Genomic DNA, 20,517 nt, shown 5'->3' with positions numbered 1-20,517 from the left:
ACGTTGTACCAACTAAATTAACTGTTAATATTTTTGAACGTTCCAAAATTTGACAAGAAATTTAGAAGAAAAAAAACAACAATAGTAAACAGTAGTAAAAGGCCCTTCTGATAAAAAAAAAACTCAAAATAAGATGCCCTTTTATTTTCAAATAAAAAAGCAATTTTTTTTTCAAATAAATCTATTCCACTTCGCAATAAAAAAACGTAGCTTTCATATTATGAGAACCTATATTGAATCCTGAAAATACACGCACAAAAAACAAATGTTAGTTGAAACTTAGAACATCAACAAACATGAAGAAATAGCCTTTCTAAATCACATGATCTACCACAAAGATGGACAAGTCAGCCACTTCAAATTAACCAGAGTATGCATTTCAATAGAATACAAGGAAAGAGACTTAGTTATCAGATAAGCAAGCACCAAAGTTCCAAGAAACTGAACTCCACGTACCAATAGAATTCCATGATTCCTCACTCCAACTACAGAATTAAGAAACAGCCTACGACTTGATGTCTAGGGTAACACCAGATAGTCGAGGCAGCATCCATCTAGGGTAACACCAGATAGTCAAGAAGACTAGGTCATTCTCTGAACAGCTTCCTTTGCTAGCAGCTTCTCTTTGGCCTTTGCTTTAGCCTGGGATTTGGAGCCCATGACTCCACCACCCCACTTCCTCCTGATCTCATCAAATTTGTCGTTGAAGTTGGCCTGAAGAAACTAAAAGTCAGTATAGGCGTTCTACAATGCATACAGCTATCCCAATCAGGTAAAGTTCAACTATTCTATTCACCTTGATAGCTTCAAGGATTTTACTAAATTCCAATTTGTCTTCGTTCTTAACAGTAGTCAGACACAAAACTGATGCAGTTTTCTTATGGACGATCTGTCGACAAATTGATATATTAGGATCAAAAACAAATAAAGTTTAGTAGATTGTCAAGAGTACAGAGAAGATACTAACCGCTCCAAGACGGGATTTCCCTTTGATAATACAGTAGGGAATTTCCATCTTCCTGCACAAGGCAGGCAACCAAACAACAAGCTCAATTGGGTCCACATCATGCGCGATCACAACCAACTGGGCCTTGTTCTATGATATATAAGTTGAAGATCACATCCGTCAACATTCTAAATAAAAATTACATATTGTTTATCTAGTATTGAAGTTAGGGAGAATAGTGAAGATAAATACCTGTTCGATAAGGTAAGTGACATGATTGAGCCCATACTTCACGACAATTGGTTTCTTCGACTCAACAGTCTTTCCCTCTGCCTCAGCTTGTGCCCTCATAAGAAGCCTTTCCTTCTTTGCAGCTCGATCTTCAGGCCTGTACTTCAAAAGCAATTTAAAAAGATTTCTCGCTGCAGAACAAAAATGATTCAAGTATTAGATCGATCAGTCCTCTTCTAGAGTGAAACCCAATCTAAAACATAAATCATAAAGCTAACAGGTAAGTCAAGTAGTCTACAAAATAAACTGACAGTAAAAAAATATTCAGGAAAAGTATATTATGAGTTTTACTAAATTAAAAGTAATTCATCTTACATGTGCTAGAACTAAGATGCACAAAGGCAAAGAAAGAAAACAATGCTTTCCATAGCAAAGAAGACCTTCAAATGATCTCATTTTTTTTGTCATTTTTCAGCATAAATAATCAAGCTTACTCATGTGTGTCTATATCATCCATAAATTGATTAGTATAATACATATGTTGTACTTTATACCAATTTTTTCAGATCATAACATTTCAAACTAGTCAAAAATATAGTATGGTTTAGATTTTCAGTGACATTAAATAGTCTATACCAGATAAACTATAGTCAATTAATTGTTAACTTGAGAAGATTTTGACATTTTTCTTCTTAATAAGAGCAAAAGCTATGAAACCTTAGGGTGTGTTTGGTTCAAGTTATCGTTCATAAGCTTGGTTATGTGATTACCTGATAATCCCATAACCAATTATATAACCTTAATATTATTTGATTCAAATTAAGTTATGCAACGACCTAGTTTTACATTTTACTGATTTATCCTTGCTTACTCTTCTTCTTCTCTACTGATTTACCATTACTGGTGCCGCCATGGCATCGCTGTCATCACCTTCACCGACCGGCAGATTCATCTTCCTCGATGCACAATCAATCCACCACGTTCTTCCCCTCTCTTTCCTATCTCCTTTGGCTTCTCCATCTCAGCAGGCAGAGCCATGACAGTGCCCCGCTGAAGGAGGGAGAGAAGATTTGCAGGAGGCAGTAGATTGTAAGAGTTAACGAAGCCACCATGTCCTCCTCGCCACCTCTTGCTTCCTCACCAGCTTCACCGACAGCTTCCTCCTCACTGCTCCTCTCGCTTCGCCGCCTCATCCGAGGGAGGGAGGGAGGGAGGGAGGGAAGATGGAGGAAGTGGGTGACGTGACGAGGGAGGATGAAGAGGGGCAAACAAAAAATCAAAAGGTAATTTTGGAAAAAAAATAATTTGTTAACCCTGGAATTGTGAAAACCCCTATGCTTAAAGTTTTTTGATTCCGGATTGTATTCCCAAATTGCTAACATGGCGGGAATCGCTCATGATCAGAAATCGCTCATTACCTAAACCAAACAATGTTTTTGTTGATAACCAACCAAGGATATCAACGATAACCCCCAACCAAACACCCCCTTAATGTGATCCATGAAGAAGGCGGATGAGGAGGACAAGAACACAGAAGAGCAACTGTCTTGTGTCCAAAAGTACAAGTCGCGAAGCACAATCTTGGGACTTGGGAAGGATTAATAAAAAAAATCAAAATTTAGCAAATTTTACTAGCCAGGATTAAATTGGATTACTTATAAAATTTTAGTGAAAAATAAACAAAACAAGACGTATCATAAAATACCCAAAGACAGGATCAAAAACAGAAATATTGTCATTGTCAACTTTTTCATCTCCGCCCTCAATCCCATCATATTATCTATCTTTATTTCCCTCAATGAAATCGAATTGTGTGAAAGTCACACTTGCAACCCAATCATTGCCTTGCCCCGAAAAACATAGGGTTCATCACGATCATGAAGAACATCCCCAAACACCACCAAAATTCAAACCCTGTTGTTATTGCTGTTGACTGCCCAACCATAATGAGTCATGCAGAATTGACAATTGAAACTCTCAGTCATTGAAAGACAAGTGTAGATGGACTGGAAGATAAGCAAAAATGCATGCATCATTGGGGATTGAGCGTCATAAATTAGCGTATTTAATCATAACTTTTTTAAAAAATAGTTTTTGAGTTGGTAGGTGATGTAGCTATATTACCTAAGTTGGTGTTGTACACATCAATGTCACTTCAATGAATTAACCACAGATGGATGGACATGGGTGATGATAGGTTTGTTAGTGTGGTCTAAAGCATGTTATATATTTTAAAAGTTTGAAATATTGTAAAGCTTTTGGAAAATTCACTCAAAGCATACAATAGATTCAGATATTAACCCTCTGCAATTTCATGATTACCAAAGGCACATGCTAACCAACTTACTAATACAAACATATAGTACATTGATAAGGTATTAAAAGTTGACAGAAGTTGATCCGCACAGTGACATTTAACATTTAACATACTCTAGTAATCAACGTGGCTACCTACACTGCATAGGCAATTTGATCAAACAAATTACACGACTGAGCATATCTATAGTTGTCTAAGCAATAAATATCAGTTAACCAGTAGAAAATAGCGAAATGTAAAACAAACAAACATCTTCATAGTTTTTTTAACTACCAAAGTAGCCAGATAACTATTTCTTGTAAGGGCACAAACATAAACCCAGGGAAGGAATGATGTTTAACAAATTGATCTGACGTACTTTAGCATAAAAGGAAGTTCGCAGAATGTATGCATAGCAGTAAAAAATAGATATAACGCATTAGCAACGAGAGTGAATTTCAAATCACCGAGGTTGCTATCCAAAGTCCGCGTGAACTGGTTCAGAGCCGGAGGAACCTTCAACCGCTGCTTCAGTATCCTTTTCTGCCTCTGGATCCTGACAACCTTCGGCCATTTCACGAACCTTTTCAGATCCTTCTTCGGTGGTATTGCTCCTCCGATTCCAAACTGTTTCGGACGCTTCTCAAACAGAGGATTCACAACCTTCTCCTGTTGTCCAAACACCACTAATCAGGACCAAAATCCAAATTTCAAACAATACACAGTGCATGACGGTTAACAAAAATGGAAATTTACATGTTTCTTCTTCGCAGGAACAGACACCTTCTCACCTCTTTTTGGGGCCTATAACACGAACAATCACACAAAGGGAGTTCATTAATCTCAAAACAAAGCCAAAAGAATCCAAGCAGAAAAAGGAGGACGACAACAAACCATTTCCTCTCGGCTTTGCAGTAGAGACGGCGTCGAGGAGCGGCAGAGACGGCGATCCTCTTATAGAGCTAGGGTTTATGTTCGAGTCAGGTGCAATGAATACATTTTAAAGGGCGAGATGTTTCGGAAGGAAAGACAAAAGCCCAAAAGCCTGTGTCCAATAATATTTAAGGAAGCCCAACAACTCTCTTTGTTTACTTGGAAGGATAGTAGAGGAAAGGGGTGGGGTGAATCATCAGTTAATCATCATCAAACGGACCACACCATTTAAATCAAACCCGAGCAAACCGAGGCGGATGACAACAAACTATTTTTTCCTTAAAGATTACTGGACGTCCTCTCGGGACGATATAATGGTTAGCATGTGATGGTATCAATTTAAGATTTAAAGCTTAGATAAATATCTTTTTCATGTATTAATTATTAGTCTAATGACTAATAGTAATCTATGATTTATCTGTCCCGAATAATACAGATGGTAATTACATTAGAGGTTCCATGTGAGATTTTAAGATCAATATTCAACGATGAAATATGTATTAAGTTCATGACCTCCTTCGTACATGGGTCATTGCATCAAGGCCAAAGCCCCCACATGAGTTATCTCTCTATAGATAGTTGAGGGATCAATCATGTGAAATACTTACGGTCAGCAGCGTGTGTGATATTTTTCCATATGCCATGTATAAGGAGAACTGACTAAACAGTTTAAAAATAATACTTTGTATATTTAAAAAAAAAAAGAGAAAGTTGCGGTACAAATCTTATTAGTAGTATTATATAAGTTATTGCTTGTTATATTTATGTAAATATAGTACGCATATATATAGTACACAGAATTTTGATATACAGCTGTATTTACAAAATTACATATTTTATATTTAATAATAATAATATACAGATCTAATTAGAATCCTTATAATATAAATAGATATATGTACATGAGAAGTAGGAGCAAAATAGTTTCATCATGGCATTCATGTGCCTGATTTACTTGTCATTGCTCTTCTCTCTTTTGCTTTGTTCAATTGAAGGAAGAAACATTCCATTAACCGAGGAAGAAGACCTGGAGTTAGACAAAGAACTCCAAAGTCTCAACAAACCCCCTGTCAAAATCATCAAGCAGGTGTCAGTCTTATTCACTTTGATAGTATTATTTGTCAAATTCATGATAATTTTGTCTCTCTCTATATGTTTACTTCGCTGCTGCAGACCTTCAGTGGAGATCTTTTTGACTGTATCGAAAAGTACAAACAACCTGCATTCGATCATCCTGCGTTGAAAAACCATAAGCTACAGGTATATATAACAAATAGATTTTTTAAACTATCCAACAAATAGATTTATTTTATTATGTTTACAGATGCGACCAAGTTTTCAAACGAAGAATAATGTGACTATGGATGAAAATTTTAAATCACTTCTAGATCCAGGCTTCAACGATACTTGTCCTCCGGGAACTGTTCTCATTAGGCGAACTCGAAAAGAAGATCTAATCATATCGAAAGAGCTAACCAAATACTTTAGAAACTATGGATCCGGATATCGTGTTCGTGATGATTCTGTGGGCCAGAATTATGTAAGTTCCAAAAACTCACAAATATCTTTCCTTACAATTAAATCGAATGATCATCCTGTTGTATCCGTGGGTGAAGTATGCAATAGTTCGGAGCAAGAACAGTAGTTTCTATGGCTTTCGATCAAAGATCTCTACGTGGGCACTACCAAATGTAGGGCCAGATCAAGTCTCTGCCAGTCAAGTATGGATTATGGGAGACATCGATGGTCCTGATGGAAGCCTGAATGCTATTCAATCAGGATGGCACGTAAGTTACCTGATGCATTCATATGCATACACATTTCTGATCGTAAAATCAATTTGTTGATGATGTGTAATTTCTTTCTTATTAATTATTTCAGGTTCATCCCCAAATATATAACGATACGTTCACTCATTTTTTCATTTATTGGACAGTAAGTATACTCTAAATTAAAACAACTAAACTACGTTTTAGGTGCTTGACTAATTACCTTACATATGATAATGTATATATTCAGACTAACGGTTACCGGACGGGCTGCATGAACTTAAATTGCAAAGGGTTCGTGCAAGTTTCAGCAAACTATGCACCTGGATATGCCTTCCCCAAAGTTTCTCTGTACCGTGGCAAACCAGAATACTTAGACCTACTCATAGCAAAGGTAGTGTTATTTGTTTAATTATATAGCTAGTATTTTTGTAAGTAATTATTTAAACATGTTAATGAATGGATTGCAGGATCCTAAAAGTGGTAACTGGTGGTTGACTCTTCCGTGTGGGGGGCTAACTGGGAGTGTAGATATTGGATATTGGCCGAAGGAGCTTTTCCCGAATTTAGAGATTTCGTCATATATAGACTTTGGAGGTCAAGTTTATACGCCCAACAATGAAGCGTCTCCTCCCATGGGGAGTGGTAGTTTTCCCGAAGAAGGGTTTGGCAGAGCCAGCCATTTTATGCAAGCGCAGTTCATTGGGACAGACCACCAAGCTTTCACTCCGAGTGAGGGCTCAGTGTATACAGAGAATGACTCGCTGGACAATTACTATAAAGTTTCTGGGGATCCTCCAGAAAGTGGTGATTTCAATGTTTATTATGGCGGACAGGGTGGGTTGATTGCTGCTACTGGGTAGTATACTGATTGTGTCTATCACTGATATAATTGTAATTCATCTCTTCATCGAATAAGAAAGGAAAGGTTTTGGTGGTGACTTGTTCTATCATTCTTCATGGACAATTTTGTATCTCCATAATCTCTATTTTAAGTAGAATTTATGTACTTGTAGATGAACCAAGTTAGAATTTAAATAAAAAATATGACCATCTACAGAAAGTAATTATAAAAAAGGGGTAAAAGATTCAAAAAGTCAGATGTTTCAGGGCTGTAAATAGACCAAATGCGAGATTTAGGGTTACAATCTCTTCCAGCGCACCCCGACCACAAGAGGTTCTTCGTCCTCAAGCCACGATCCAATCCTCCACTTAACTTTTAGTCGTAATTGCTCTTGTTAATTGTTGGAGTTTTCTATTCATTTTCCCTGCTCTTAGTTGTTACATTTGAGTTTGGTACTTTAGCTTCGTTTAATTAATTCCTGTTTATAATGTGTTTGATGAAATGCTTCTTACAATAGTGTTGCTTTTAGTCATGCAATTTTCTTTTATTTAAATTCCTGCAATATTTTCTTTATGTGTTTCAAGTTGGTTAAGCTTGTTAGTTGGTTGTGGATCATTTCTCTACTGATTTCATTGTGGTCATGGATTAGTTTCATTTCCTTTGTCAAGACCTTGGTCGGGTGCTTAGGTTCTCATTAAGTGCAATTGCACTGGAATTGATCTTAGGATTTAATTGAACCCCCAAAATCCCACGGAACCTTGTCTAGAAATTAATATTCACCTAAGAGATGATCCGCACAATGCCTTTATGTTACACTAATGTAGCAAGGTTCAATAATTAAATTGCAACCATTGCACAACATAGAAAGCGGTTATCAGGTGTATTGACTGTAGGTTTGGATAGGCTGGTTAGAGGGGATGAATAGCTCGACAATTAAAATTTAACAATTGTCTTATTGCCCAACTTAATAAGGACAAACACACATTAATTAAATAATATAAAAGACATAAATAGAAAATATGAGACAATTATTTACTTGGTTATAACATGAATGATTGTTAATCCAAGATGTTAAAATGCATCCTAAGTAGCTCCTTTTACAACGGTCGGAGGCAAAGTAGCTCCTAACAACTAAGATTGTAGTCAAGATTCAAAATTATATGGGGCTAACCTTCGACTATAATTAATATAATAAATTAATTAATTCAAAAATGATAAAATAAAAAGTATGTGAATATTAATTTATGAAATATGAAATAAAATATTTAATATTCAATACATTCAAAAGTAGAGAATGAAAATATTATTGAAGTTATGATTTTAGATTTTTCTTAAAATCAAACTTATTAATTACTATATTCTTATTAATTCTTACAACCAACTTTCAATAAAATGACTATAGAATCTGTAAAAAAAAAAACTCTTCTTTCATCTTGTTAAGAAGAATTATTTTAATAAATTTCATAATTAAAAAATGAAAATGCTTCTTTTGTTGACACAAACTTCTTTCACCTAAGTGGAATAACAAATCTTTATTCTCTTAAAGAACGAAACAAAGTTTTAGTAGTTGAAAAATAGCTCATTGCATTAAAAAATATCTAAAAATTTCTTATGTAATATTTGACAAAGCAGATTTGTTTTCCCCATTATGATTTGCATCAAGTGTAATATAAATATGAAATCAAAAGACTTTATCACAATCAATAAATTACTTGCTTCACCACAGATTGAGTTAGAAGACTCATCTTCCATCATGTTTTCTAATATAGTAATCATAGAGCTATACATATCAATCATACTACAAATTAGATCAAAATTAGAACTCCAACAAATCTTTCAAGTCATAATAAATTTTCAATTTGATTAGATCCTCGACCGGTATCACATTCACCGGTAGCTACTATATGCGCAACTTCAATTCTTCGAGCATAATGTATCTCAGCATGAAGTTTAAGATATGCGTTAATAAAATTACAAATGAAATTAAATTTTGAAAAAAAAATAACTATATATTTTTTTTTTTCAAATTGTAGTTAATGCTAGTTGAAATCAGTAAGCGAAATAATGTACATAAATGCACATGAATAATCTTTCAAGAAAAGAGCTTGTAATTCATTACAAGAGTCACCTATATTACTAACATCATCATATTTTTTGTTCTTGTATATTATAAATATACAACTCATAACTACTAAGAGCATCAGATATTTTTTCTTAAATGATACAGCTAATTAAAAAAAAACAAAACAAATAAACCAACTCATGGAACAAGAAGTGAGGGTATTGAATTAATATTGGAACAAGAAGTGAGGGTATTGAATTAATATTAGATTAGATTCGAACTAAATCTAACGAGTAGATATGGAAATAAATATTACTTTGGTTTAAATCGGAATTGATTTGGATTTAATTTGGTCAAGTTATAGATCAAGTGATAGATTAAATTAGTTCGATTGATTTAAAACAAATTAGGATGTTTTTGAAAAACTTTCTTTTTTTCTCTTCCTCTCTTTTGCATACACGCAACAACCCACCACCTCGCGTCAACCCTCTTCCACATGACAACAACTTCACTCGACGTGTCTCTCTACTTTTTTTTTTTCCTTTCTTATCTACTTCTCCTTCTCTTTTTTCACCAATAGTAAATTGCAACCCCTTTTCAGCATCCCCTCTCCTCTTAACTTTTAATAAAAGTAAAAGTTAGGTGGGGCTTGAGTCCACCCTAACCCAAGGGTGGCTCCGCCCTTGCTTACAGCGATTAAGAACAAGAATAGTAAAACAAAGTTTCTAAATGAAAGGACAAGTGTGTTGTATTTGACTTCGAGCGCCACGATTCTATTTATAGCCACTGATCGAAGCTAGCTATTGGTTGACATGACACCTCCTGGGCTCCTGGATCCAGTCCAGGCGCCTAGACTTGGTCGACTCGATCTACTCTGCAACGGCTTCTTTCCAACGGATCTTCGCTTCCAAGGCGCCTGGACCTAATCTGGGCACCTAGAGTCGGCTAATGTGAACTCTATATTGATACTCTTCACCGAAACGGCTCGCTGATGTGGTGCAACAGTCCAAGCGCCTGGACCCGATCCATGTACCTAGAGTAAGGGCACCTAGACCTGGTTTGGTTGCTTGGACATTGTCAACTTAGAGTTGATCGTTTTCTCATCCGATAGTTTGATACTCCGGTCATCCAGAGTTGAACTCACCTGAACTCAACTCTGATCTTCTCCTCTAGCAGACATCTTCCCCAACTTCTCGTTCTCGGAAGCGTCGTGCACGTCCTTCTCGTCCACGTGTACTCTTCCGTAGCTTGTCATCCTTAGATGCACCAAGCTCATCGACCCGTTTCTTGTGATTTTTTGATGATGTCACCATAGCATTACTATCACTAAAAGTATATTATAAGAGTGTTTATGTGTGTCCTTAAAGAGTATTATTCTAGTAGTGGAAATACCCAACTAGATGATCAGTTGATCACCTCTTCACTCAAGCCTCATCGTGAATACTAAAGATGAAAGTCTAAACTGATCAGTTTGCCTAGGAGATTCAAGCCAAAATCGACACCTCTACTTGAGAGAGCATGGAAACTATTCATCTACCAAAAGGAAACAAAAGATAGGTTTCTGGCATACCAACAACATCTCAACTCTATGCTTTAGTTGACTAGCACCTCTTATCTAATTAGTAATCTATATTCCTTGAATTGTTGAATTGTTATAAGATAGTTCTGTTTGAGACAAGAGGAAGCTAACTCCCATATAATGCCTAAAACCTAATACTACATTTGTTCACAGATGGGAAATGGCAAGTAATTATGAAGAGTCAATCTTAGGGAATGGAATAGAGTTTGAGGAACTGATTAAAATCTTGAGTCATTTCATGTGAGCACGATGATGCATCCAGACATGTCGCACAAGCCTCGTGTGTTCGCAGTCATTGCGGAAAAGTAGAACACAACGGATGGGTGATTTTAACTTAGGCTTTAGTAAATATAACTCCTAATTATGAGTGAGATAATTTAAATAGATTTAATTAAATCCTAATAAAATTATCTCATTAGTTTAATGTCGCACACCCCGTGAGTACTTTAAAAAAAATTATTTTGATTTTTTTTTGTTTAATACTATAACCCAACCCATAACCTCTAAAAGCAAAACTTTAAAGGAAAAATCCTAAATGACTTAACTGTAAGTCAAAAAAATACAAAAAAAAAAAAAATTGGGTGTAGCATAATCTCACAAAGGCGCACACTGCGTAGCGCCCAGGCGAGAGGCAACCTCAACCGCACCACATTTGTGAAAGGTGGTGGTTTAGGCGGCGGTCAAAGTCAATGCAAGTTTAAAAAAAAAACCTCCTCCTTCTGCCTCAAACTGCTACTATTGCCCGTTGTCACTGCCATAGCTATTATCGCTGCTGCCGCCATCGTCTGCTGTCATCGTTAGGTTAGGCTTTAACTCTCAATTTTGATGATTCAACTTCGGATGCGTGTCAAACCCAAGCGTTGCATTCAACTGGCTTGGGTGACATGTACGACGAGCCTGAGTGACTCGGGCGACGTGGCCGACATGCTCGTGCGATGCGTCTAATGGGCCCAAGTGACGCTTCTAGGCCCGTCGTGGGGCTTAATTGATGCGTCCAAGCTCGCACGATGGGTCCAGACTCAACGTCAAGCCTAGACAACAGATCGGACAATCGATTCAGGCAATTTCCAGAGAGCACAGAGGCGCTTTGGATCGATCAACCGATCGATCCAAAGCCTCCCCAATCGATTGAGAGCAATTCAATCGATTGGGATCCGACCGTTGACGCTAGATAAAGTCGTTGTGAGCATCTTCTTCAGCACTTCTTTGCCCGATACTTCTCTGATCTTCACAGCAATTTCTCCAAGCTCTCACCGCCAGTTCTTGAAGGTTCTTGAAGGCAAGTGTTGGTGCACGTCCAAGTTAAGAGGCAATCTACAACAAGAAGAAGAAGCTAGGGTTTCTAGTGTAAACTAACCATTGTAGGAAGCAAACAACCATTGTATTTCCGCTGTGCATACTAACCATTGTAGGAAGGAAACATTGGGTGAGCCTCTATTCACCCCCTCTAGCGGACGTCAAGGTCCCATCAGATTTTACATAATATATTTTATCTTTGGGTATATAGTACTGGTTAATTCCTACTTGCGTGGTTAGGCACGTTTTTGGAACCCAAACTTTAGTTTGTGTTTTGTTTTAAGTTACAAGTGACATAAACGATTTATTTGTTGAGCTGGACTTGTATACAAACCCAGATTTATTGTATACACTTTTTTAATTTTTTAGAAATAAATCCAAGTTTTTTTTTTCTAACATCCCTTTAAGTTTATTAATTTCAATTTTTAATATTGAGTTTTCCGCCTCAAGCTTTACAACTTGATTTGGATTAGAGTTTTCAATTTGTTCCTTGAGGCATTGATTTTCCTCAAAGAGTATTTTATTTTGATTTTCTTATTCAGTTAATTTTCTATTTAAGAACGAAATGACTTAAAAAAAACTTTTTACTTAAATTAAAGCATACCTCATCGGAACCTTCGGAAATAAGTATGGACTCGTAGCTTGATTCGGGTTCAGACCCATCTTCTGATTCGTCCTTTGATTCTGATTCGCGGGCCATCAGCACAAGGTAGCTTCGGTGCTTCTGCTCTTCGGCTTCCGATTCCTCTGAAGATGATTCGTCTCATGTTGCTTTGAGTGCCTTCTTTTTGGTTGTCTTGGGTTTGTCGTTCTTCAACTTTGGGCACTCATTCTTGTAGTGACCCTTCTTGTTGCATACAAAGTAGGTCACATTTTTTGGTTCGGTAGTGGAGTTGATCTTCTGCAGGTCATTTCTGCTGAAGTTCTTCTTTCTCCTGGTGAACATTTTTCTTACCAAGTTCACCAGGTGTTCTTCATCTTCTGAGTCTTGGTCGGACTCACCTTCAAGTTCAGATTTGGTTCTTGACTTTTCCTTAGAGGAACTTGCAAAAAGAGCAACACCTTTCTCGGTTCTAGCGTCAGTTTGTTCGTGTAGCTCAAGTTCACAAAATAGTTCAAATAACTTTAATTTTGAAAGATTCTTTGAAATTTTGTAGGCATCCATGATGGATGCCCACAATTCATTCCGAGGAAATGCGTTTAAAGCATACCTTAGTAGGTCACGGTTCTCCATTTAGTGGTTGATGGTGTGAAGCCCGTTGAGTATGTCCTTTATCTGTTGGTTAATCCTAGGAAAATGTACCGGTTTTACTGTACAAAATTTTTTATACAAGTGTCGAACCTTTCCTTAAATAACCTATTGTGTTCTTTAGAAGTTAAATAAGGAATCGCAGACGGAACTTAACATCATTGATTCCAAATTTAACTTATCTGTTCTTAATGTTTAGATTTGAATCGCAAGCGGAACTTAACACTATTAATTCAAATCTACCTAGGTTATTAATTCCATAAATATTAATTTCCAAAATTGGCTTCCAGGACTGCATGGCGAGGCACATGACCTTCTTGGATATGGGAGCAACCACCACCGCCTAGGCAAAGCCTTTTAAGGAAAGCTAATATTTATTTCCTTAAATAACTCTAGGTTAACCAAAAGGAACAATCGAATCACAAATTCGAAAAAGAAGAAAACACAAAATCGAAAAATAAATTCGATAAAACTAGATCTAATTGCCTCTTGTATTTAGAATTCTTACAAAGAGAAAAATTAGCATAATGCGGAAAACAATTGCTAATTATACCTTCTCTTTGTAAGCTAATGACCTTGAGATCTTCTGCCGTATTCCTCGCCTCGCCTTGGACATCGTGTGGGCGACGATCCTCCAAGATGAACACCACCCAAAAGAATCCTTCCTCTTCCTCTAGAATTCGGCCACCACCACCACCAAGGAGAAGAGAGCAAAGGGAAAGGGAGAAAGGAGAGGGTCGATCACCAAGAGATCACCCAAGCAAAAGAATAAGGGTTGTGTCTCATGAAGCCCCCTCACCCCTTCTTTTATATTACTTGCCCAAGGCAAATAAGGAAAAACCTTTTACAAAAAATAAAATCATCCAAGAGTTTTTCCTTTTCCCTTTTAATTTTTCCTTTTCTTTCCTCTTGATTGAATCAATCACCAATCAATGGTTGTGATCAATCCTATTTGGTTTAGGATTGGGATTGGCCGACCCCTTGCTTGGACACCAAGCAAGGTGGCCGACACCATTTTTAGGAAAGAAAAATAATAAATTTTTTTTATAAAATTTTACAAGAAGAAAACTATTATAAAATTTTACAATCTCTCTTTTCTAGAGTTAAAAAAGGAAAGTTTTTAAAAAATTAAAACCATGTTTTAAAATTTAAAACTTTTCTTATAAGATTTCCTTTTTTAACCTGATAATAGAAAATTTTAATTTTAAAACTTATCTCCCTTTTTTTTCTTAAACCATGAGGACGGTTAAAAAAGGAAAGTTTTAAAACTTTTAAAACTCTCAATTAAAACATGTGGCCTAATTCAAATAAGGATAGTTTTAAAAATTAAAATCTCCCTTGTAAAACTTATAGTTTTCTACAAAGAGAAGATTTTAAAAATTCAAAACACCCCTCCTATTTGAATTAATCTTGGCCGGCCCCTACAAGCTTGGTCACCAAGCAATAGGGTCGGCCCCTATAAGAGGATGTGGCCGGCCATTGCTTGGTCACCAAGCAATGGTCCGGCCCGCTTCTTGGACACCAAGAAAAGCCTTACATTTGGATGGACTTGAGGCTATAATGAGGCTACGACAGGGACCTAGAGGAGAAATTGGTTTTGGCCTTCCGATGAGCTTGAGTATCCCGTGTTCGCCCCGAACACACAACTCAAGTTCATCGATAATAACTCATTCCACTAGAGAGTTATTATCGCACTACCGCACCAATCCCAAATTACATTATGGGCTCCTTCTTATCATGAGTGTGTTAGTCTCCCTGTGATTAAGATTACGAATGTCCACTAATTAAGTAAGTTACTGACAACTCACTTAATTAATATCTAGCTCCAAGAGTAGTACCACTCAACTTTATTGTCATGTCGGACTAGGTCTACCTGCAGGGTTTAACATAGCAATCCTTATGAGCTCCTCTTGAAGACATTCTCAACCTAAATAACTAGGGCACAGATTCCTTCTATATTCAACAACACACACTATAAGTAATATCATTTCCCAACTTATCAGACATATTGATTTATCGAGCTAAACCTCACCCTTTGATAAGTTAAAGAAATAAATATTAAATATATGTGCTTGTTATTATATTAAGATTAAGAGCACACACTTCCATAATAACTAAGGTCTAGTTCTTTTATTAAGTCAGTACAAAAGAACATACCTAAATGATCCTACTCAATACACTTAAAGTGTATCAGTGTAATTTATTAGTCAAGATAAACTAATACTTAATTACACTACGACTATATTGATAGTTTGTTCCTTTCTATCTTAGCCGCGAGCAACTGTTTATAATTTATAGAGAACCGACAACATGATCTTTTGAGTGTGACACCACACTCCATGTTGTCTACTATATAAATTAATTGAACAATTACATTTAATAAATAAATGCAGATATTGACCAATGTGATTCTTTTATTTCAACAAATAAATATTTACAAAAGCTAGGCTTTTAGTATACACTCTAACATTATCCTCATGTGGAGTTGACTCACCGATTCTATTTCTTGCATTTTTATATTAAATAACTTATTTAAATAAAGATCTCGTTTGGTTACCTTTGCGTCGCTAGTCCCCTCATGCAATTCGATGAGCTTGTCCCACAGTTCCTTTGCATTTTCGGGTGGACCGATACGGTTCAGTTCCTTCTTCGTTAGCCCGCATTGGAGGGTGTTGAGAGATTTGAAGTCTATTTGGACTTTTTTCTTCATCTCTGGGTTCCAATGTCCTAGGTCCATTGGATTTCCAGAGTTGTCAACTGGTGCCTTGTAGCCTCTGGTGATGCTGAACCACTAGTCGAAGTCGGTCTTCAGATAGACCTCCATTCACTTCTTCCAGTATGGGAAGTCGTCGCTGTTGAAGAGGGGAGGACAAACGGCGCTGAATCCCTCGATTTGTGCCATAACTCTTGCACACAAAGAAACAAGGAAGAGGATCTCAAGACTTGATCTTTGATTTAGCAGTGTGAGAGAAAAAGGAAAATTTTAAGACTGAATTGGTGTTGCACCAGTTCAGTTTAATATTCTACGAAAAAGAATTTTCTAAAGAGGCAACTATACCAATTTGAATTATGTCGAAAAAATTAAAACTGACAAAAATAAAAAAAATTCACCCCTTTTACCTGATTGGTGGTTACACCAAGTCAGAGCGGTACTTGCTCTGATATCACTTGTTAGATCGTGACGTATGTGAGAGAGAGGGTGAATCACATGGTTTTCAAAAATGCTTCTTTTTCGATTTTTGAAAACACGAGTACATAGCGGAAAGTAAGAAATAAAAGAGAAGAAACACGAGAAGAACACAAGTGGTTTTTACTTGGCTTAGAGCCTTCAGCGACTCCTACTCCAAGACCCAGGTCCCGCAGACCTATCAATAGGCAATCCACGAAAAACCTCTTCCGGTGCCCCCGAAAGAGAAAATCGAGTACAAGAGAAGTTAGGTTTGTTGGCTGCTACTCGGAAAACCTATAGGTTCTACTGTACAAAAATTTTGTACAAAGATCTGAACCTTTTCCTAGCTACCATGTGTTCTTTTAAATTAAATTTTGGATCGCCTGCGGAACTTAACACGTTTGATCCAAAACTTAATCTATTTGTTCTTTTAGGTTTTGACTTGGATCTCCTGCGGAACTTAACACGTTCGACCCAAGTCTCCTTAAGTTATTAATTCTATTAAATATTAATTTCCATAAAAGGTTCCCAGTACTGACGTGGCGAGGCACATGACCTTCTTGGATATGGGAGCAACCACCACCGACTAAACAAAACCTTTAATAGAAAGCTAATATTTAATTTCCTAAAATAACTTTAGGTTAACCAAAGAGAACAATCAAATCACAAGGAAAAGAAAAAACAAAAGAACACAACTTCGAAAAAACATATTCGAAATTCTAGAACGTAAGCCTCTTGTATTTGGTATTATTTCCATAAATAACTAGCATGATGCGGAAATAGAAATTACTAGTTATACCTTGTAGAAAAACCTCTTGATCTTCTACCGTATTCCTCTTCTAACCTCGGACGTTGTGTGGGCAACGATCTACAGAGATGAGAAACCACCAACCACCTTCTTCTCCTCCAAGCAAGGTTCGGCCACAAAAGAAAAGCTTCACCAAGGAGAAAAACCAAAATACTAACCAAGCTCCAAGAGATACTAGCTTTCTCTCCTTCTTCTTCTTCTCCAAGTAGTATCCGGCCACCACAAGAGCTCCAAGGAAGGGAGAGAGGTTCGGCCACCACAAGAGGAAGAGAGGGAAAGGATGGCCGGCCACACCAAGGAACAAGAGAGGGAGAGGAATAATAGATGTTGTGTCTTGTGAAGGCAACCTCACCCCTTCTTTTATATTCCTTGGCCTAGGCAAATTAGGAAATTTAATTACAATAAATTTTCCTTAATTTCCTTGACATGATTTAATTGAGAGAAATAAAATAAAATTTCCCCAATTAATTTCAAGTGGCCGGCCACATCATTGGAAAACAAAAGAGGACAAGTTTTAATCAACAATTAAAACTTCCTAATTTGTTTCCGGAAATTTTAAAAAAATAAAATTTCTCTTTAAAATCTCTTCATGGTTGATAAAAGGAAATTTCTATAATTTTAATTTTATCAACATGTGAATAATTTTTAAAGAAAAAATAAAACATCTCTCCAATCTACAAATAAGGAAAGAGATCTAATCTCTTTCTTTAATCTTTTGTAGATCTTTTACAAGAGAGATATTTTAATTTTAATTCTCTTTAAAATATATCTTCCACATAATAATAAAAATTAAAATTAAATTTCTTTTTAATTTTATTTGGCCGGCCCTACTAACTTGGGTTCAAGCCACCCAATTTTATACCTAGGCCGGCCCTAGCTTGTTCTCAAGCTAGCTTGGCGGCCCCCATTAGGTGGATATAGAAGGTGGGTATAGGTGGGTATAGAACTCTATAAATAAGAGGCTACGATAGGGACCGAGAGGAGGAATTGGTTTTGGTCTCCCGATAAAATTAAGCATCCCGTGTTCGCCCTGAACACACAACTTAATTTTATCAATGATAATTCATTCCACTAGAGAACTATCATTGAACTACCGCATCAATCCCAAATTACATTTTTGGGCTCCTTCTTATTATGAGTGTGTTAGTCTCCCTGTGTTTAAGATATCGAATGTCCACTAATTAAGTGAGTTACTGACAACTCATTTAATTAATGTCTAAGTCCAAGAGTAGTACCACTCAACCTTATCGTCATGTCGGACTAAGTCCACCTGCAGGGTTTAACATGACAATCTTTATGAGCTCCTCTTGGGGACATTATCAGCCTAGATCTCTAGGACACAGTTTCCTTCTATAATCAACAACACACACTATAAGTGATATCATTTCCCAATTTATCGGGCTTATTGATTCATCGAACTAAATCTCACCCATTGATAAATTAAAGAAATAAATATCAAATATATGTGTTTGTTATTATATTAGGATTAAGAGCACACACTTCCATAATAACCGAGGTCTTTGTTCCTTTATAAAGTCAGTATAAAAGAAACGACCTCAAATGGTCCTACTCAATACACTCTGAGTGTACTAGTGTAATTATATAGTCAAGATAAACTAATACCTAATTACACTACGACCTTCTAATGGTTTGTTCCTTTCCATTCTGGTCGTGAGCTACTGTTTATAATTTATAAGGTACTGATAACATCATCTTCTGTATGTGACACCACATACTATGTTATCTACAATATAAATTAAATGAACAACTACAAACAAATGTAGATAATTAGACCAAATGTGATTCTTTATTCATAATGAATGTTTACAAAGCTTAGGCTTTCAGTATACACTCCAACAAGGTTAAGTGCAACACACTGCACTGTTGGTTAGTCCTAAGAAAATCGTACCGGTTCCACTGTACAAAAATTTTTGTACAAGTGTCGAACCTTTCCTTAAATAACCTATTGTGTTCTTTAGAAGTTAATTAGGAATCGCAAACGGAACTTAACATCATTGATTCCAAATTTAACTTATCTGTTCTTAATGGTTTAGATTTGAATCGCAAGCGGAACTTAACACTATTGATTCAAATCTACCTAAGTTATTAATTCCATAAATATTAATTTCCAAAATTGGCTTCCAGGACTGCATGGCCAGGCACATGGTCTTCTTGGATATGGGAGCAACCACCACCGCCTAGGCAAAGCCTTTTAAGGAAAGCTAATATTTATTTCCTTAAATAACTCTAGGTTAACCAAAAAGAACAATTGAATCACAAATTCGACAAAGAAGAAAACACAAACTCGAAAAAAAAAACTATTTCGAAAACTCTAGAATCATATGTCTCTTGTGTTTGGTATTTCCATAAATAACTATACAAAGAAAATTAGTATGATGGGGAAAACAATTACTAGTTATACCTTTCTTTGTAAGCAAAATAATCTCTTGATCTTCTACCGTATTCCTCTTCTTATCTCGGACGTTGTGTGGGCAACGATCTTCCGAGACGAGAACCACCAAGCTCCTTCTTCTCCAAGCTAGATTCGGCCACCAAGAATTCTCCATGAGAAGTAGAGGTCCGGCCACCACCACCAAGCTCCAAGGGATGCAAGAAACAAAATCTCCTTTCTCTCCTTCTTCTCCTTCTTCTCCTAGCTTGAACCAGCCACCATCAAGAGCTCCAAGAGGGGATAAAACCGGCCACTAGAGAAGAAGAAAAGAGGAGAGGGAGAGCCTCTAAGGGCCGGCCACACCAAGGAGAAAAAGAGAGGAAGAAAAGAATAGAGTTGTACACCATGAATGCACCTCTACCCCCTCTTTTATAATCCTTGGTCTTGGCAAATAAGGAAATTTTAATAAAAACTTCATTAATTCTTTTGCCATGAAAAGGAAAATTTATTTAATTAAAAATAATTTTCTCTTCTCCAAATTATTTGGCCGGCCACACTTCTCCCCAAAACAAGGAGAGTTTTAATTAATACAAAAATTAAAACTTCCTAATTTGTTTCTGGAAAAATAAAAATTTCTCCAATAATTTTAATCCCTTCATGATTGGTTAGTAAAAAGGAAATTTTATAAATTAAAATCTTTCTTTTAAACATGTGGATAATTTTCAAAAAGGAAAGTAATCTCTAAAAATTAAATTCTTTTTTCAATCTACAAATAAGGAAAGATATCAAATCTTTTCTTAATCTTTTATAGAAACTAATAAAAGAGAATATTTAATTTTTAAACTCTCTTTTAAATTATGAACATGGTTAAAAAGGGAAAGTTTTCTCAAAATTAAAATCTCCTTTCAATCTACAAATAAGGAAAGATTTCAAATCTTTTCTT

The 20,517-nt window shown here is 36.2% G+C and overlaps 2 protein-coding genes across 2 annotated transcripts; one reads left to right on the top strand and one right to left on the bottom strand.

The window, feature by feature from the left end:
* Positions 1-328: 328 nt before the first annotated feature.
* On the bottom strand, positions 329-4,486 carry LOC121989516 (60S ribosomal protein L7a-2-like). Its single transcript, XM_042543608.1, has 7 exons — positions 4,368-4,486; positions 4,230-4,277; positions 3,941-4,142; positions 1,199-1,368; positions 968-1,096; positions 797-889; positions 329-714 (listed from the first exon to the last, which is right to left on the bottom strand). The coding sequence occupies exons 1-7, from the start codon at positions 4,368-4,370 to the stop codon at positions 583-585; spliced, it is 777 nt and encodes a 258-aa protein (XP_042399542.1). The 5' UTR covers positions 4,371-4,486; the 3' UTR covers positions 329-582.
* Positions 4,487-5,337: 851 nt separating this feature from the next.
* LOC121991530 lies at positions 5,338-7,103 on the top strand. Its single transcript, XM_042545523.1, has 7 exons — positions 5,338-5,493; positions 5,580-5,666; positions 5,731-5,946; positions 6,023-6,193; positions 6,288-6,341; positions 6,426-6,569; positions 6,646-7,103. The coding sequence occupies exons 1-7, from the start codon at positions 5,338-5,340 to the stop codon at positions 7,036-7,038; spliced, it is 1,221 nt and encodes a 406-aa protein (XP_042401457.1). The 3' UTR covers positions 7,039-7,103.
* Positions 7,104-20,517: the final 13,414 nt, after the last annotated feature.

The sequence above is a fragment of the Zingiber officinale genome, chromosome 6B (genome assembly GCF_018446385.1).
Source record: "Zingiber officinale cultivar Zhangliang chromosome 6B, Zo_v1.1, whole genome shotgun sequence".
NCBI lineage: Eukaryota > Viridiplantae > Streptophyta > Magnoliopsida > Zingiberales > Zingiberaceae > Zingiber > Zingiber officinale.
The sequence above is the reverse complement of the archived record's forward strand: the minus strand, read 5'-3'. Positions and strand labels throughout refer to the sequence as shown.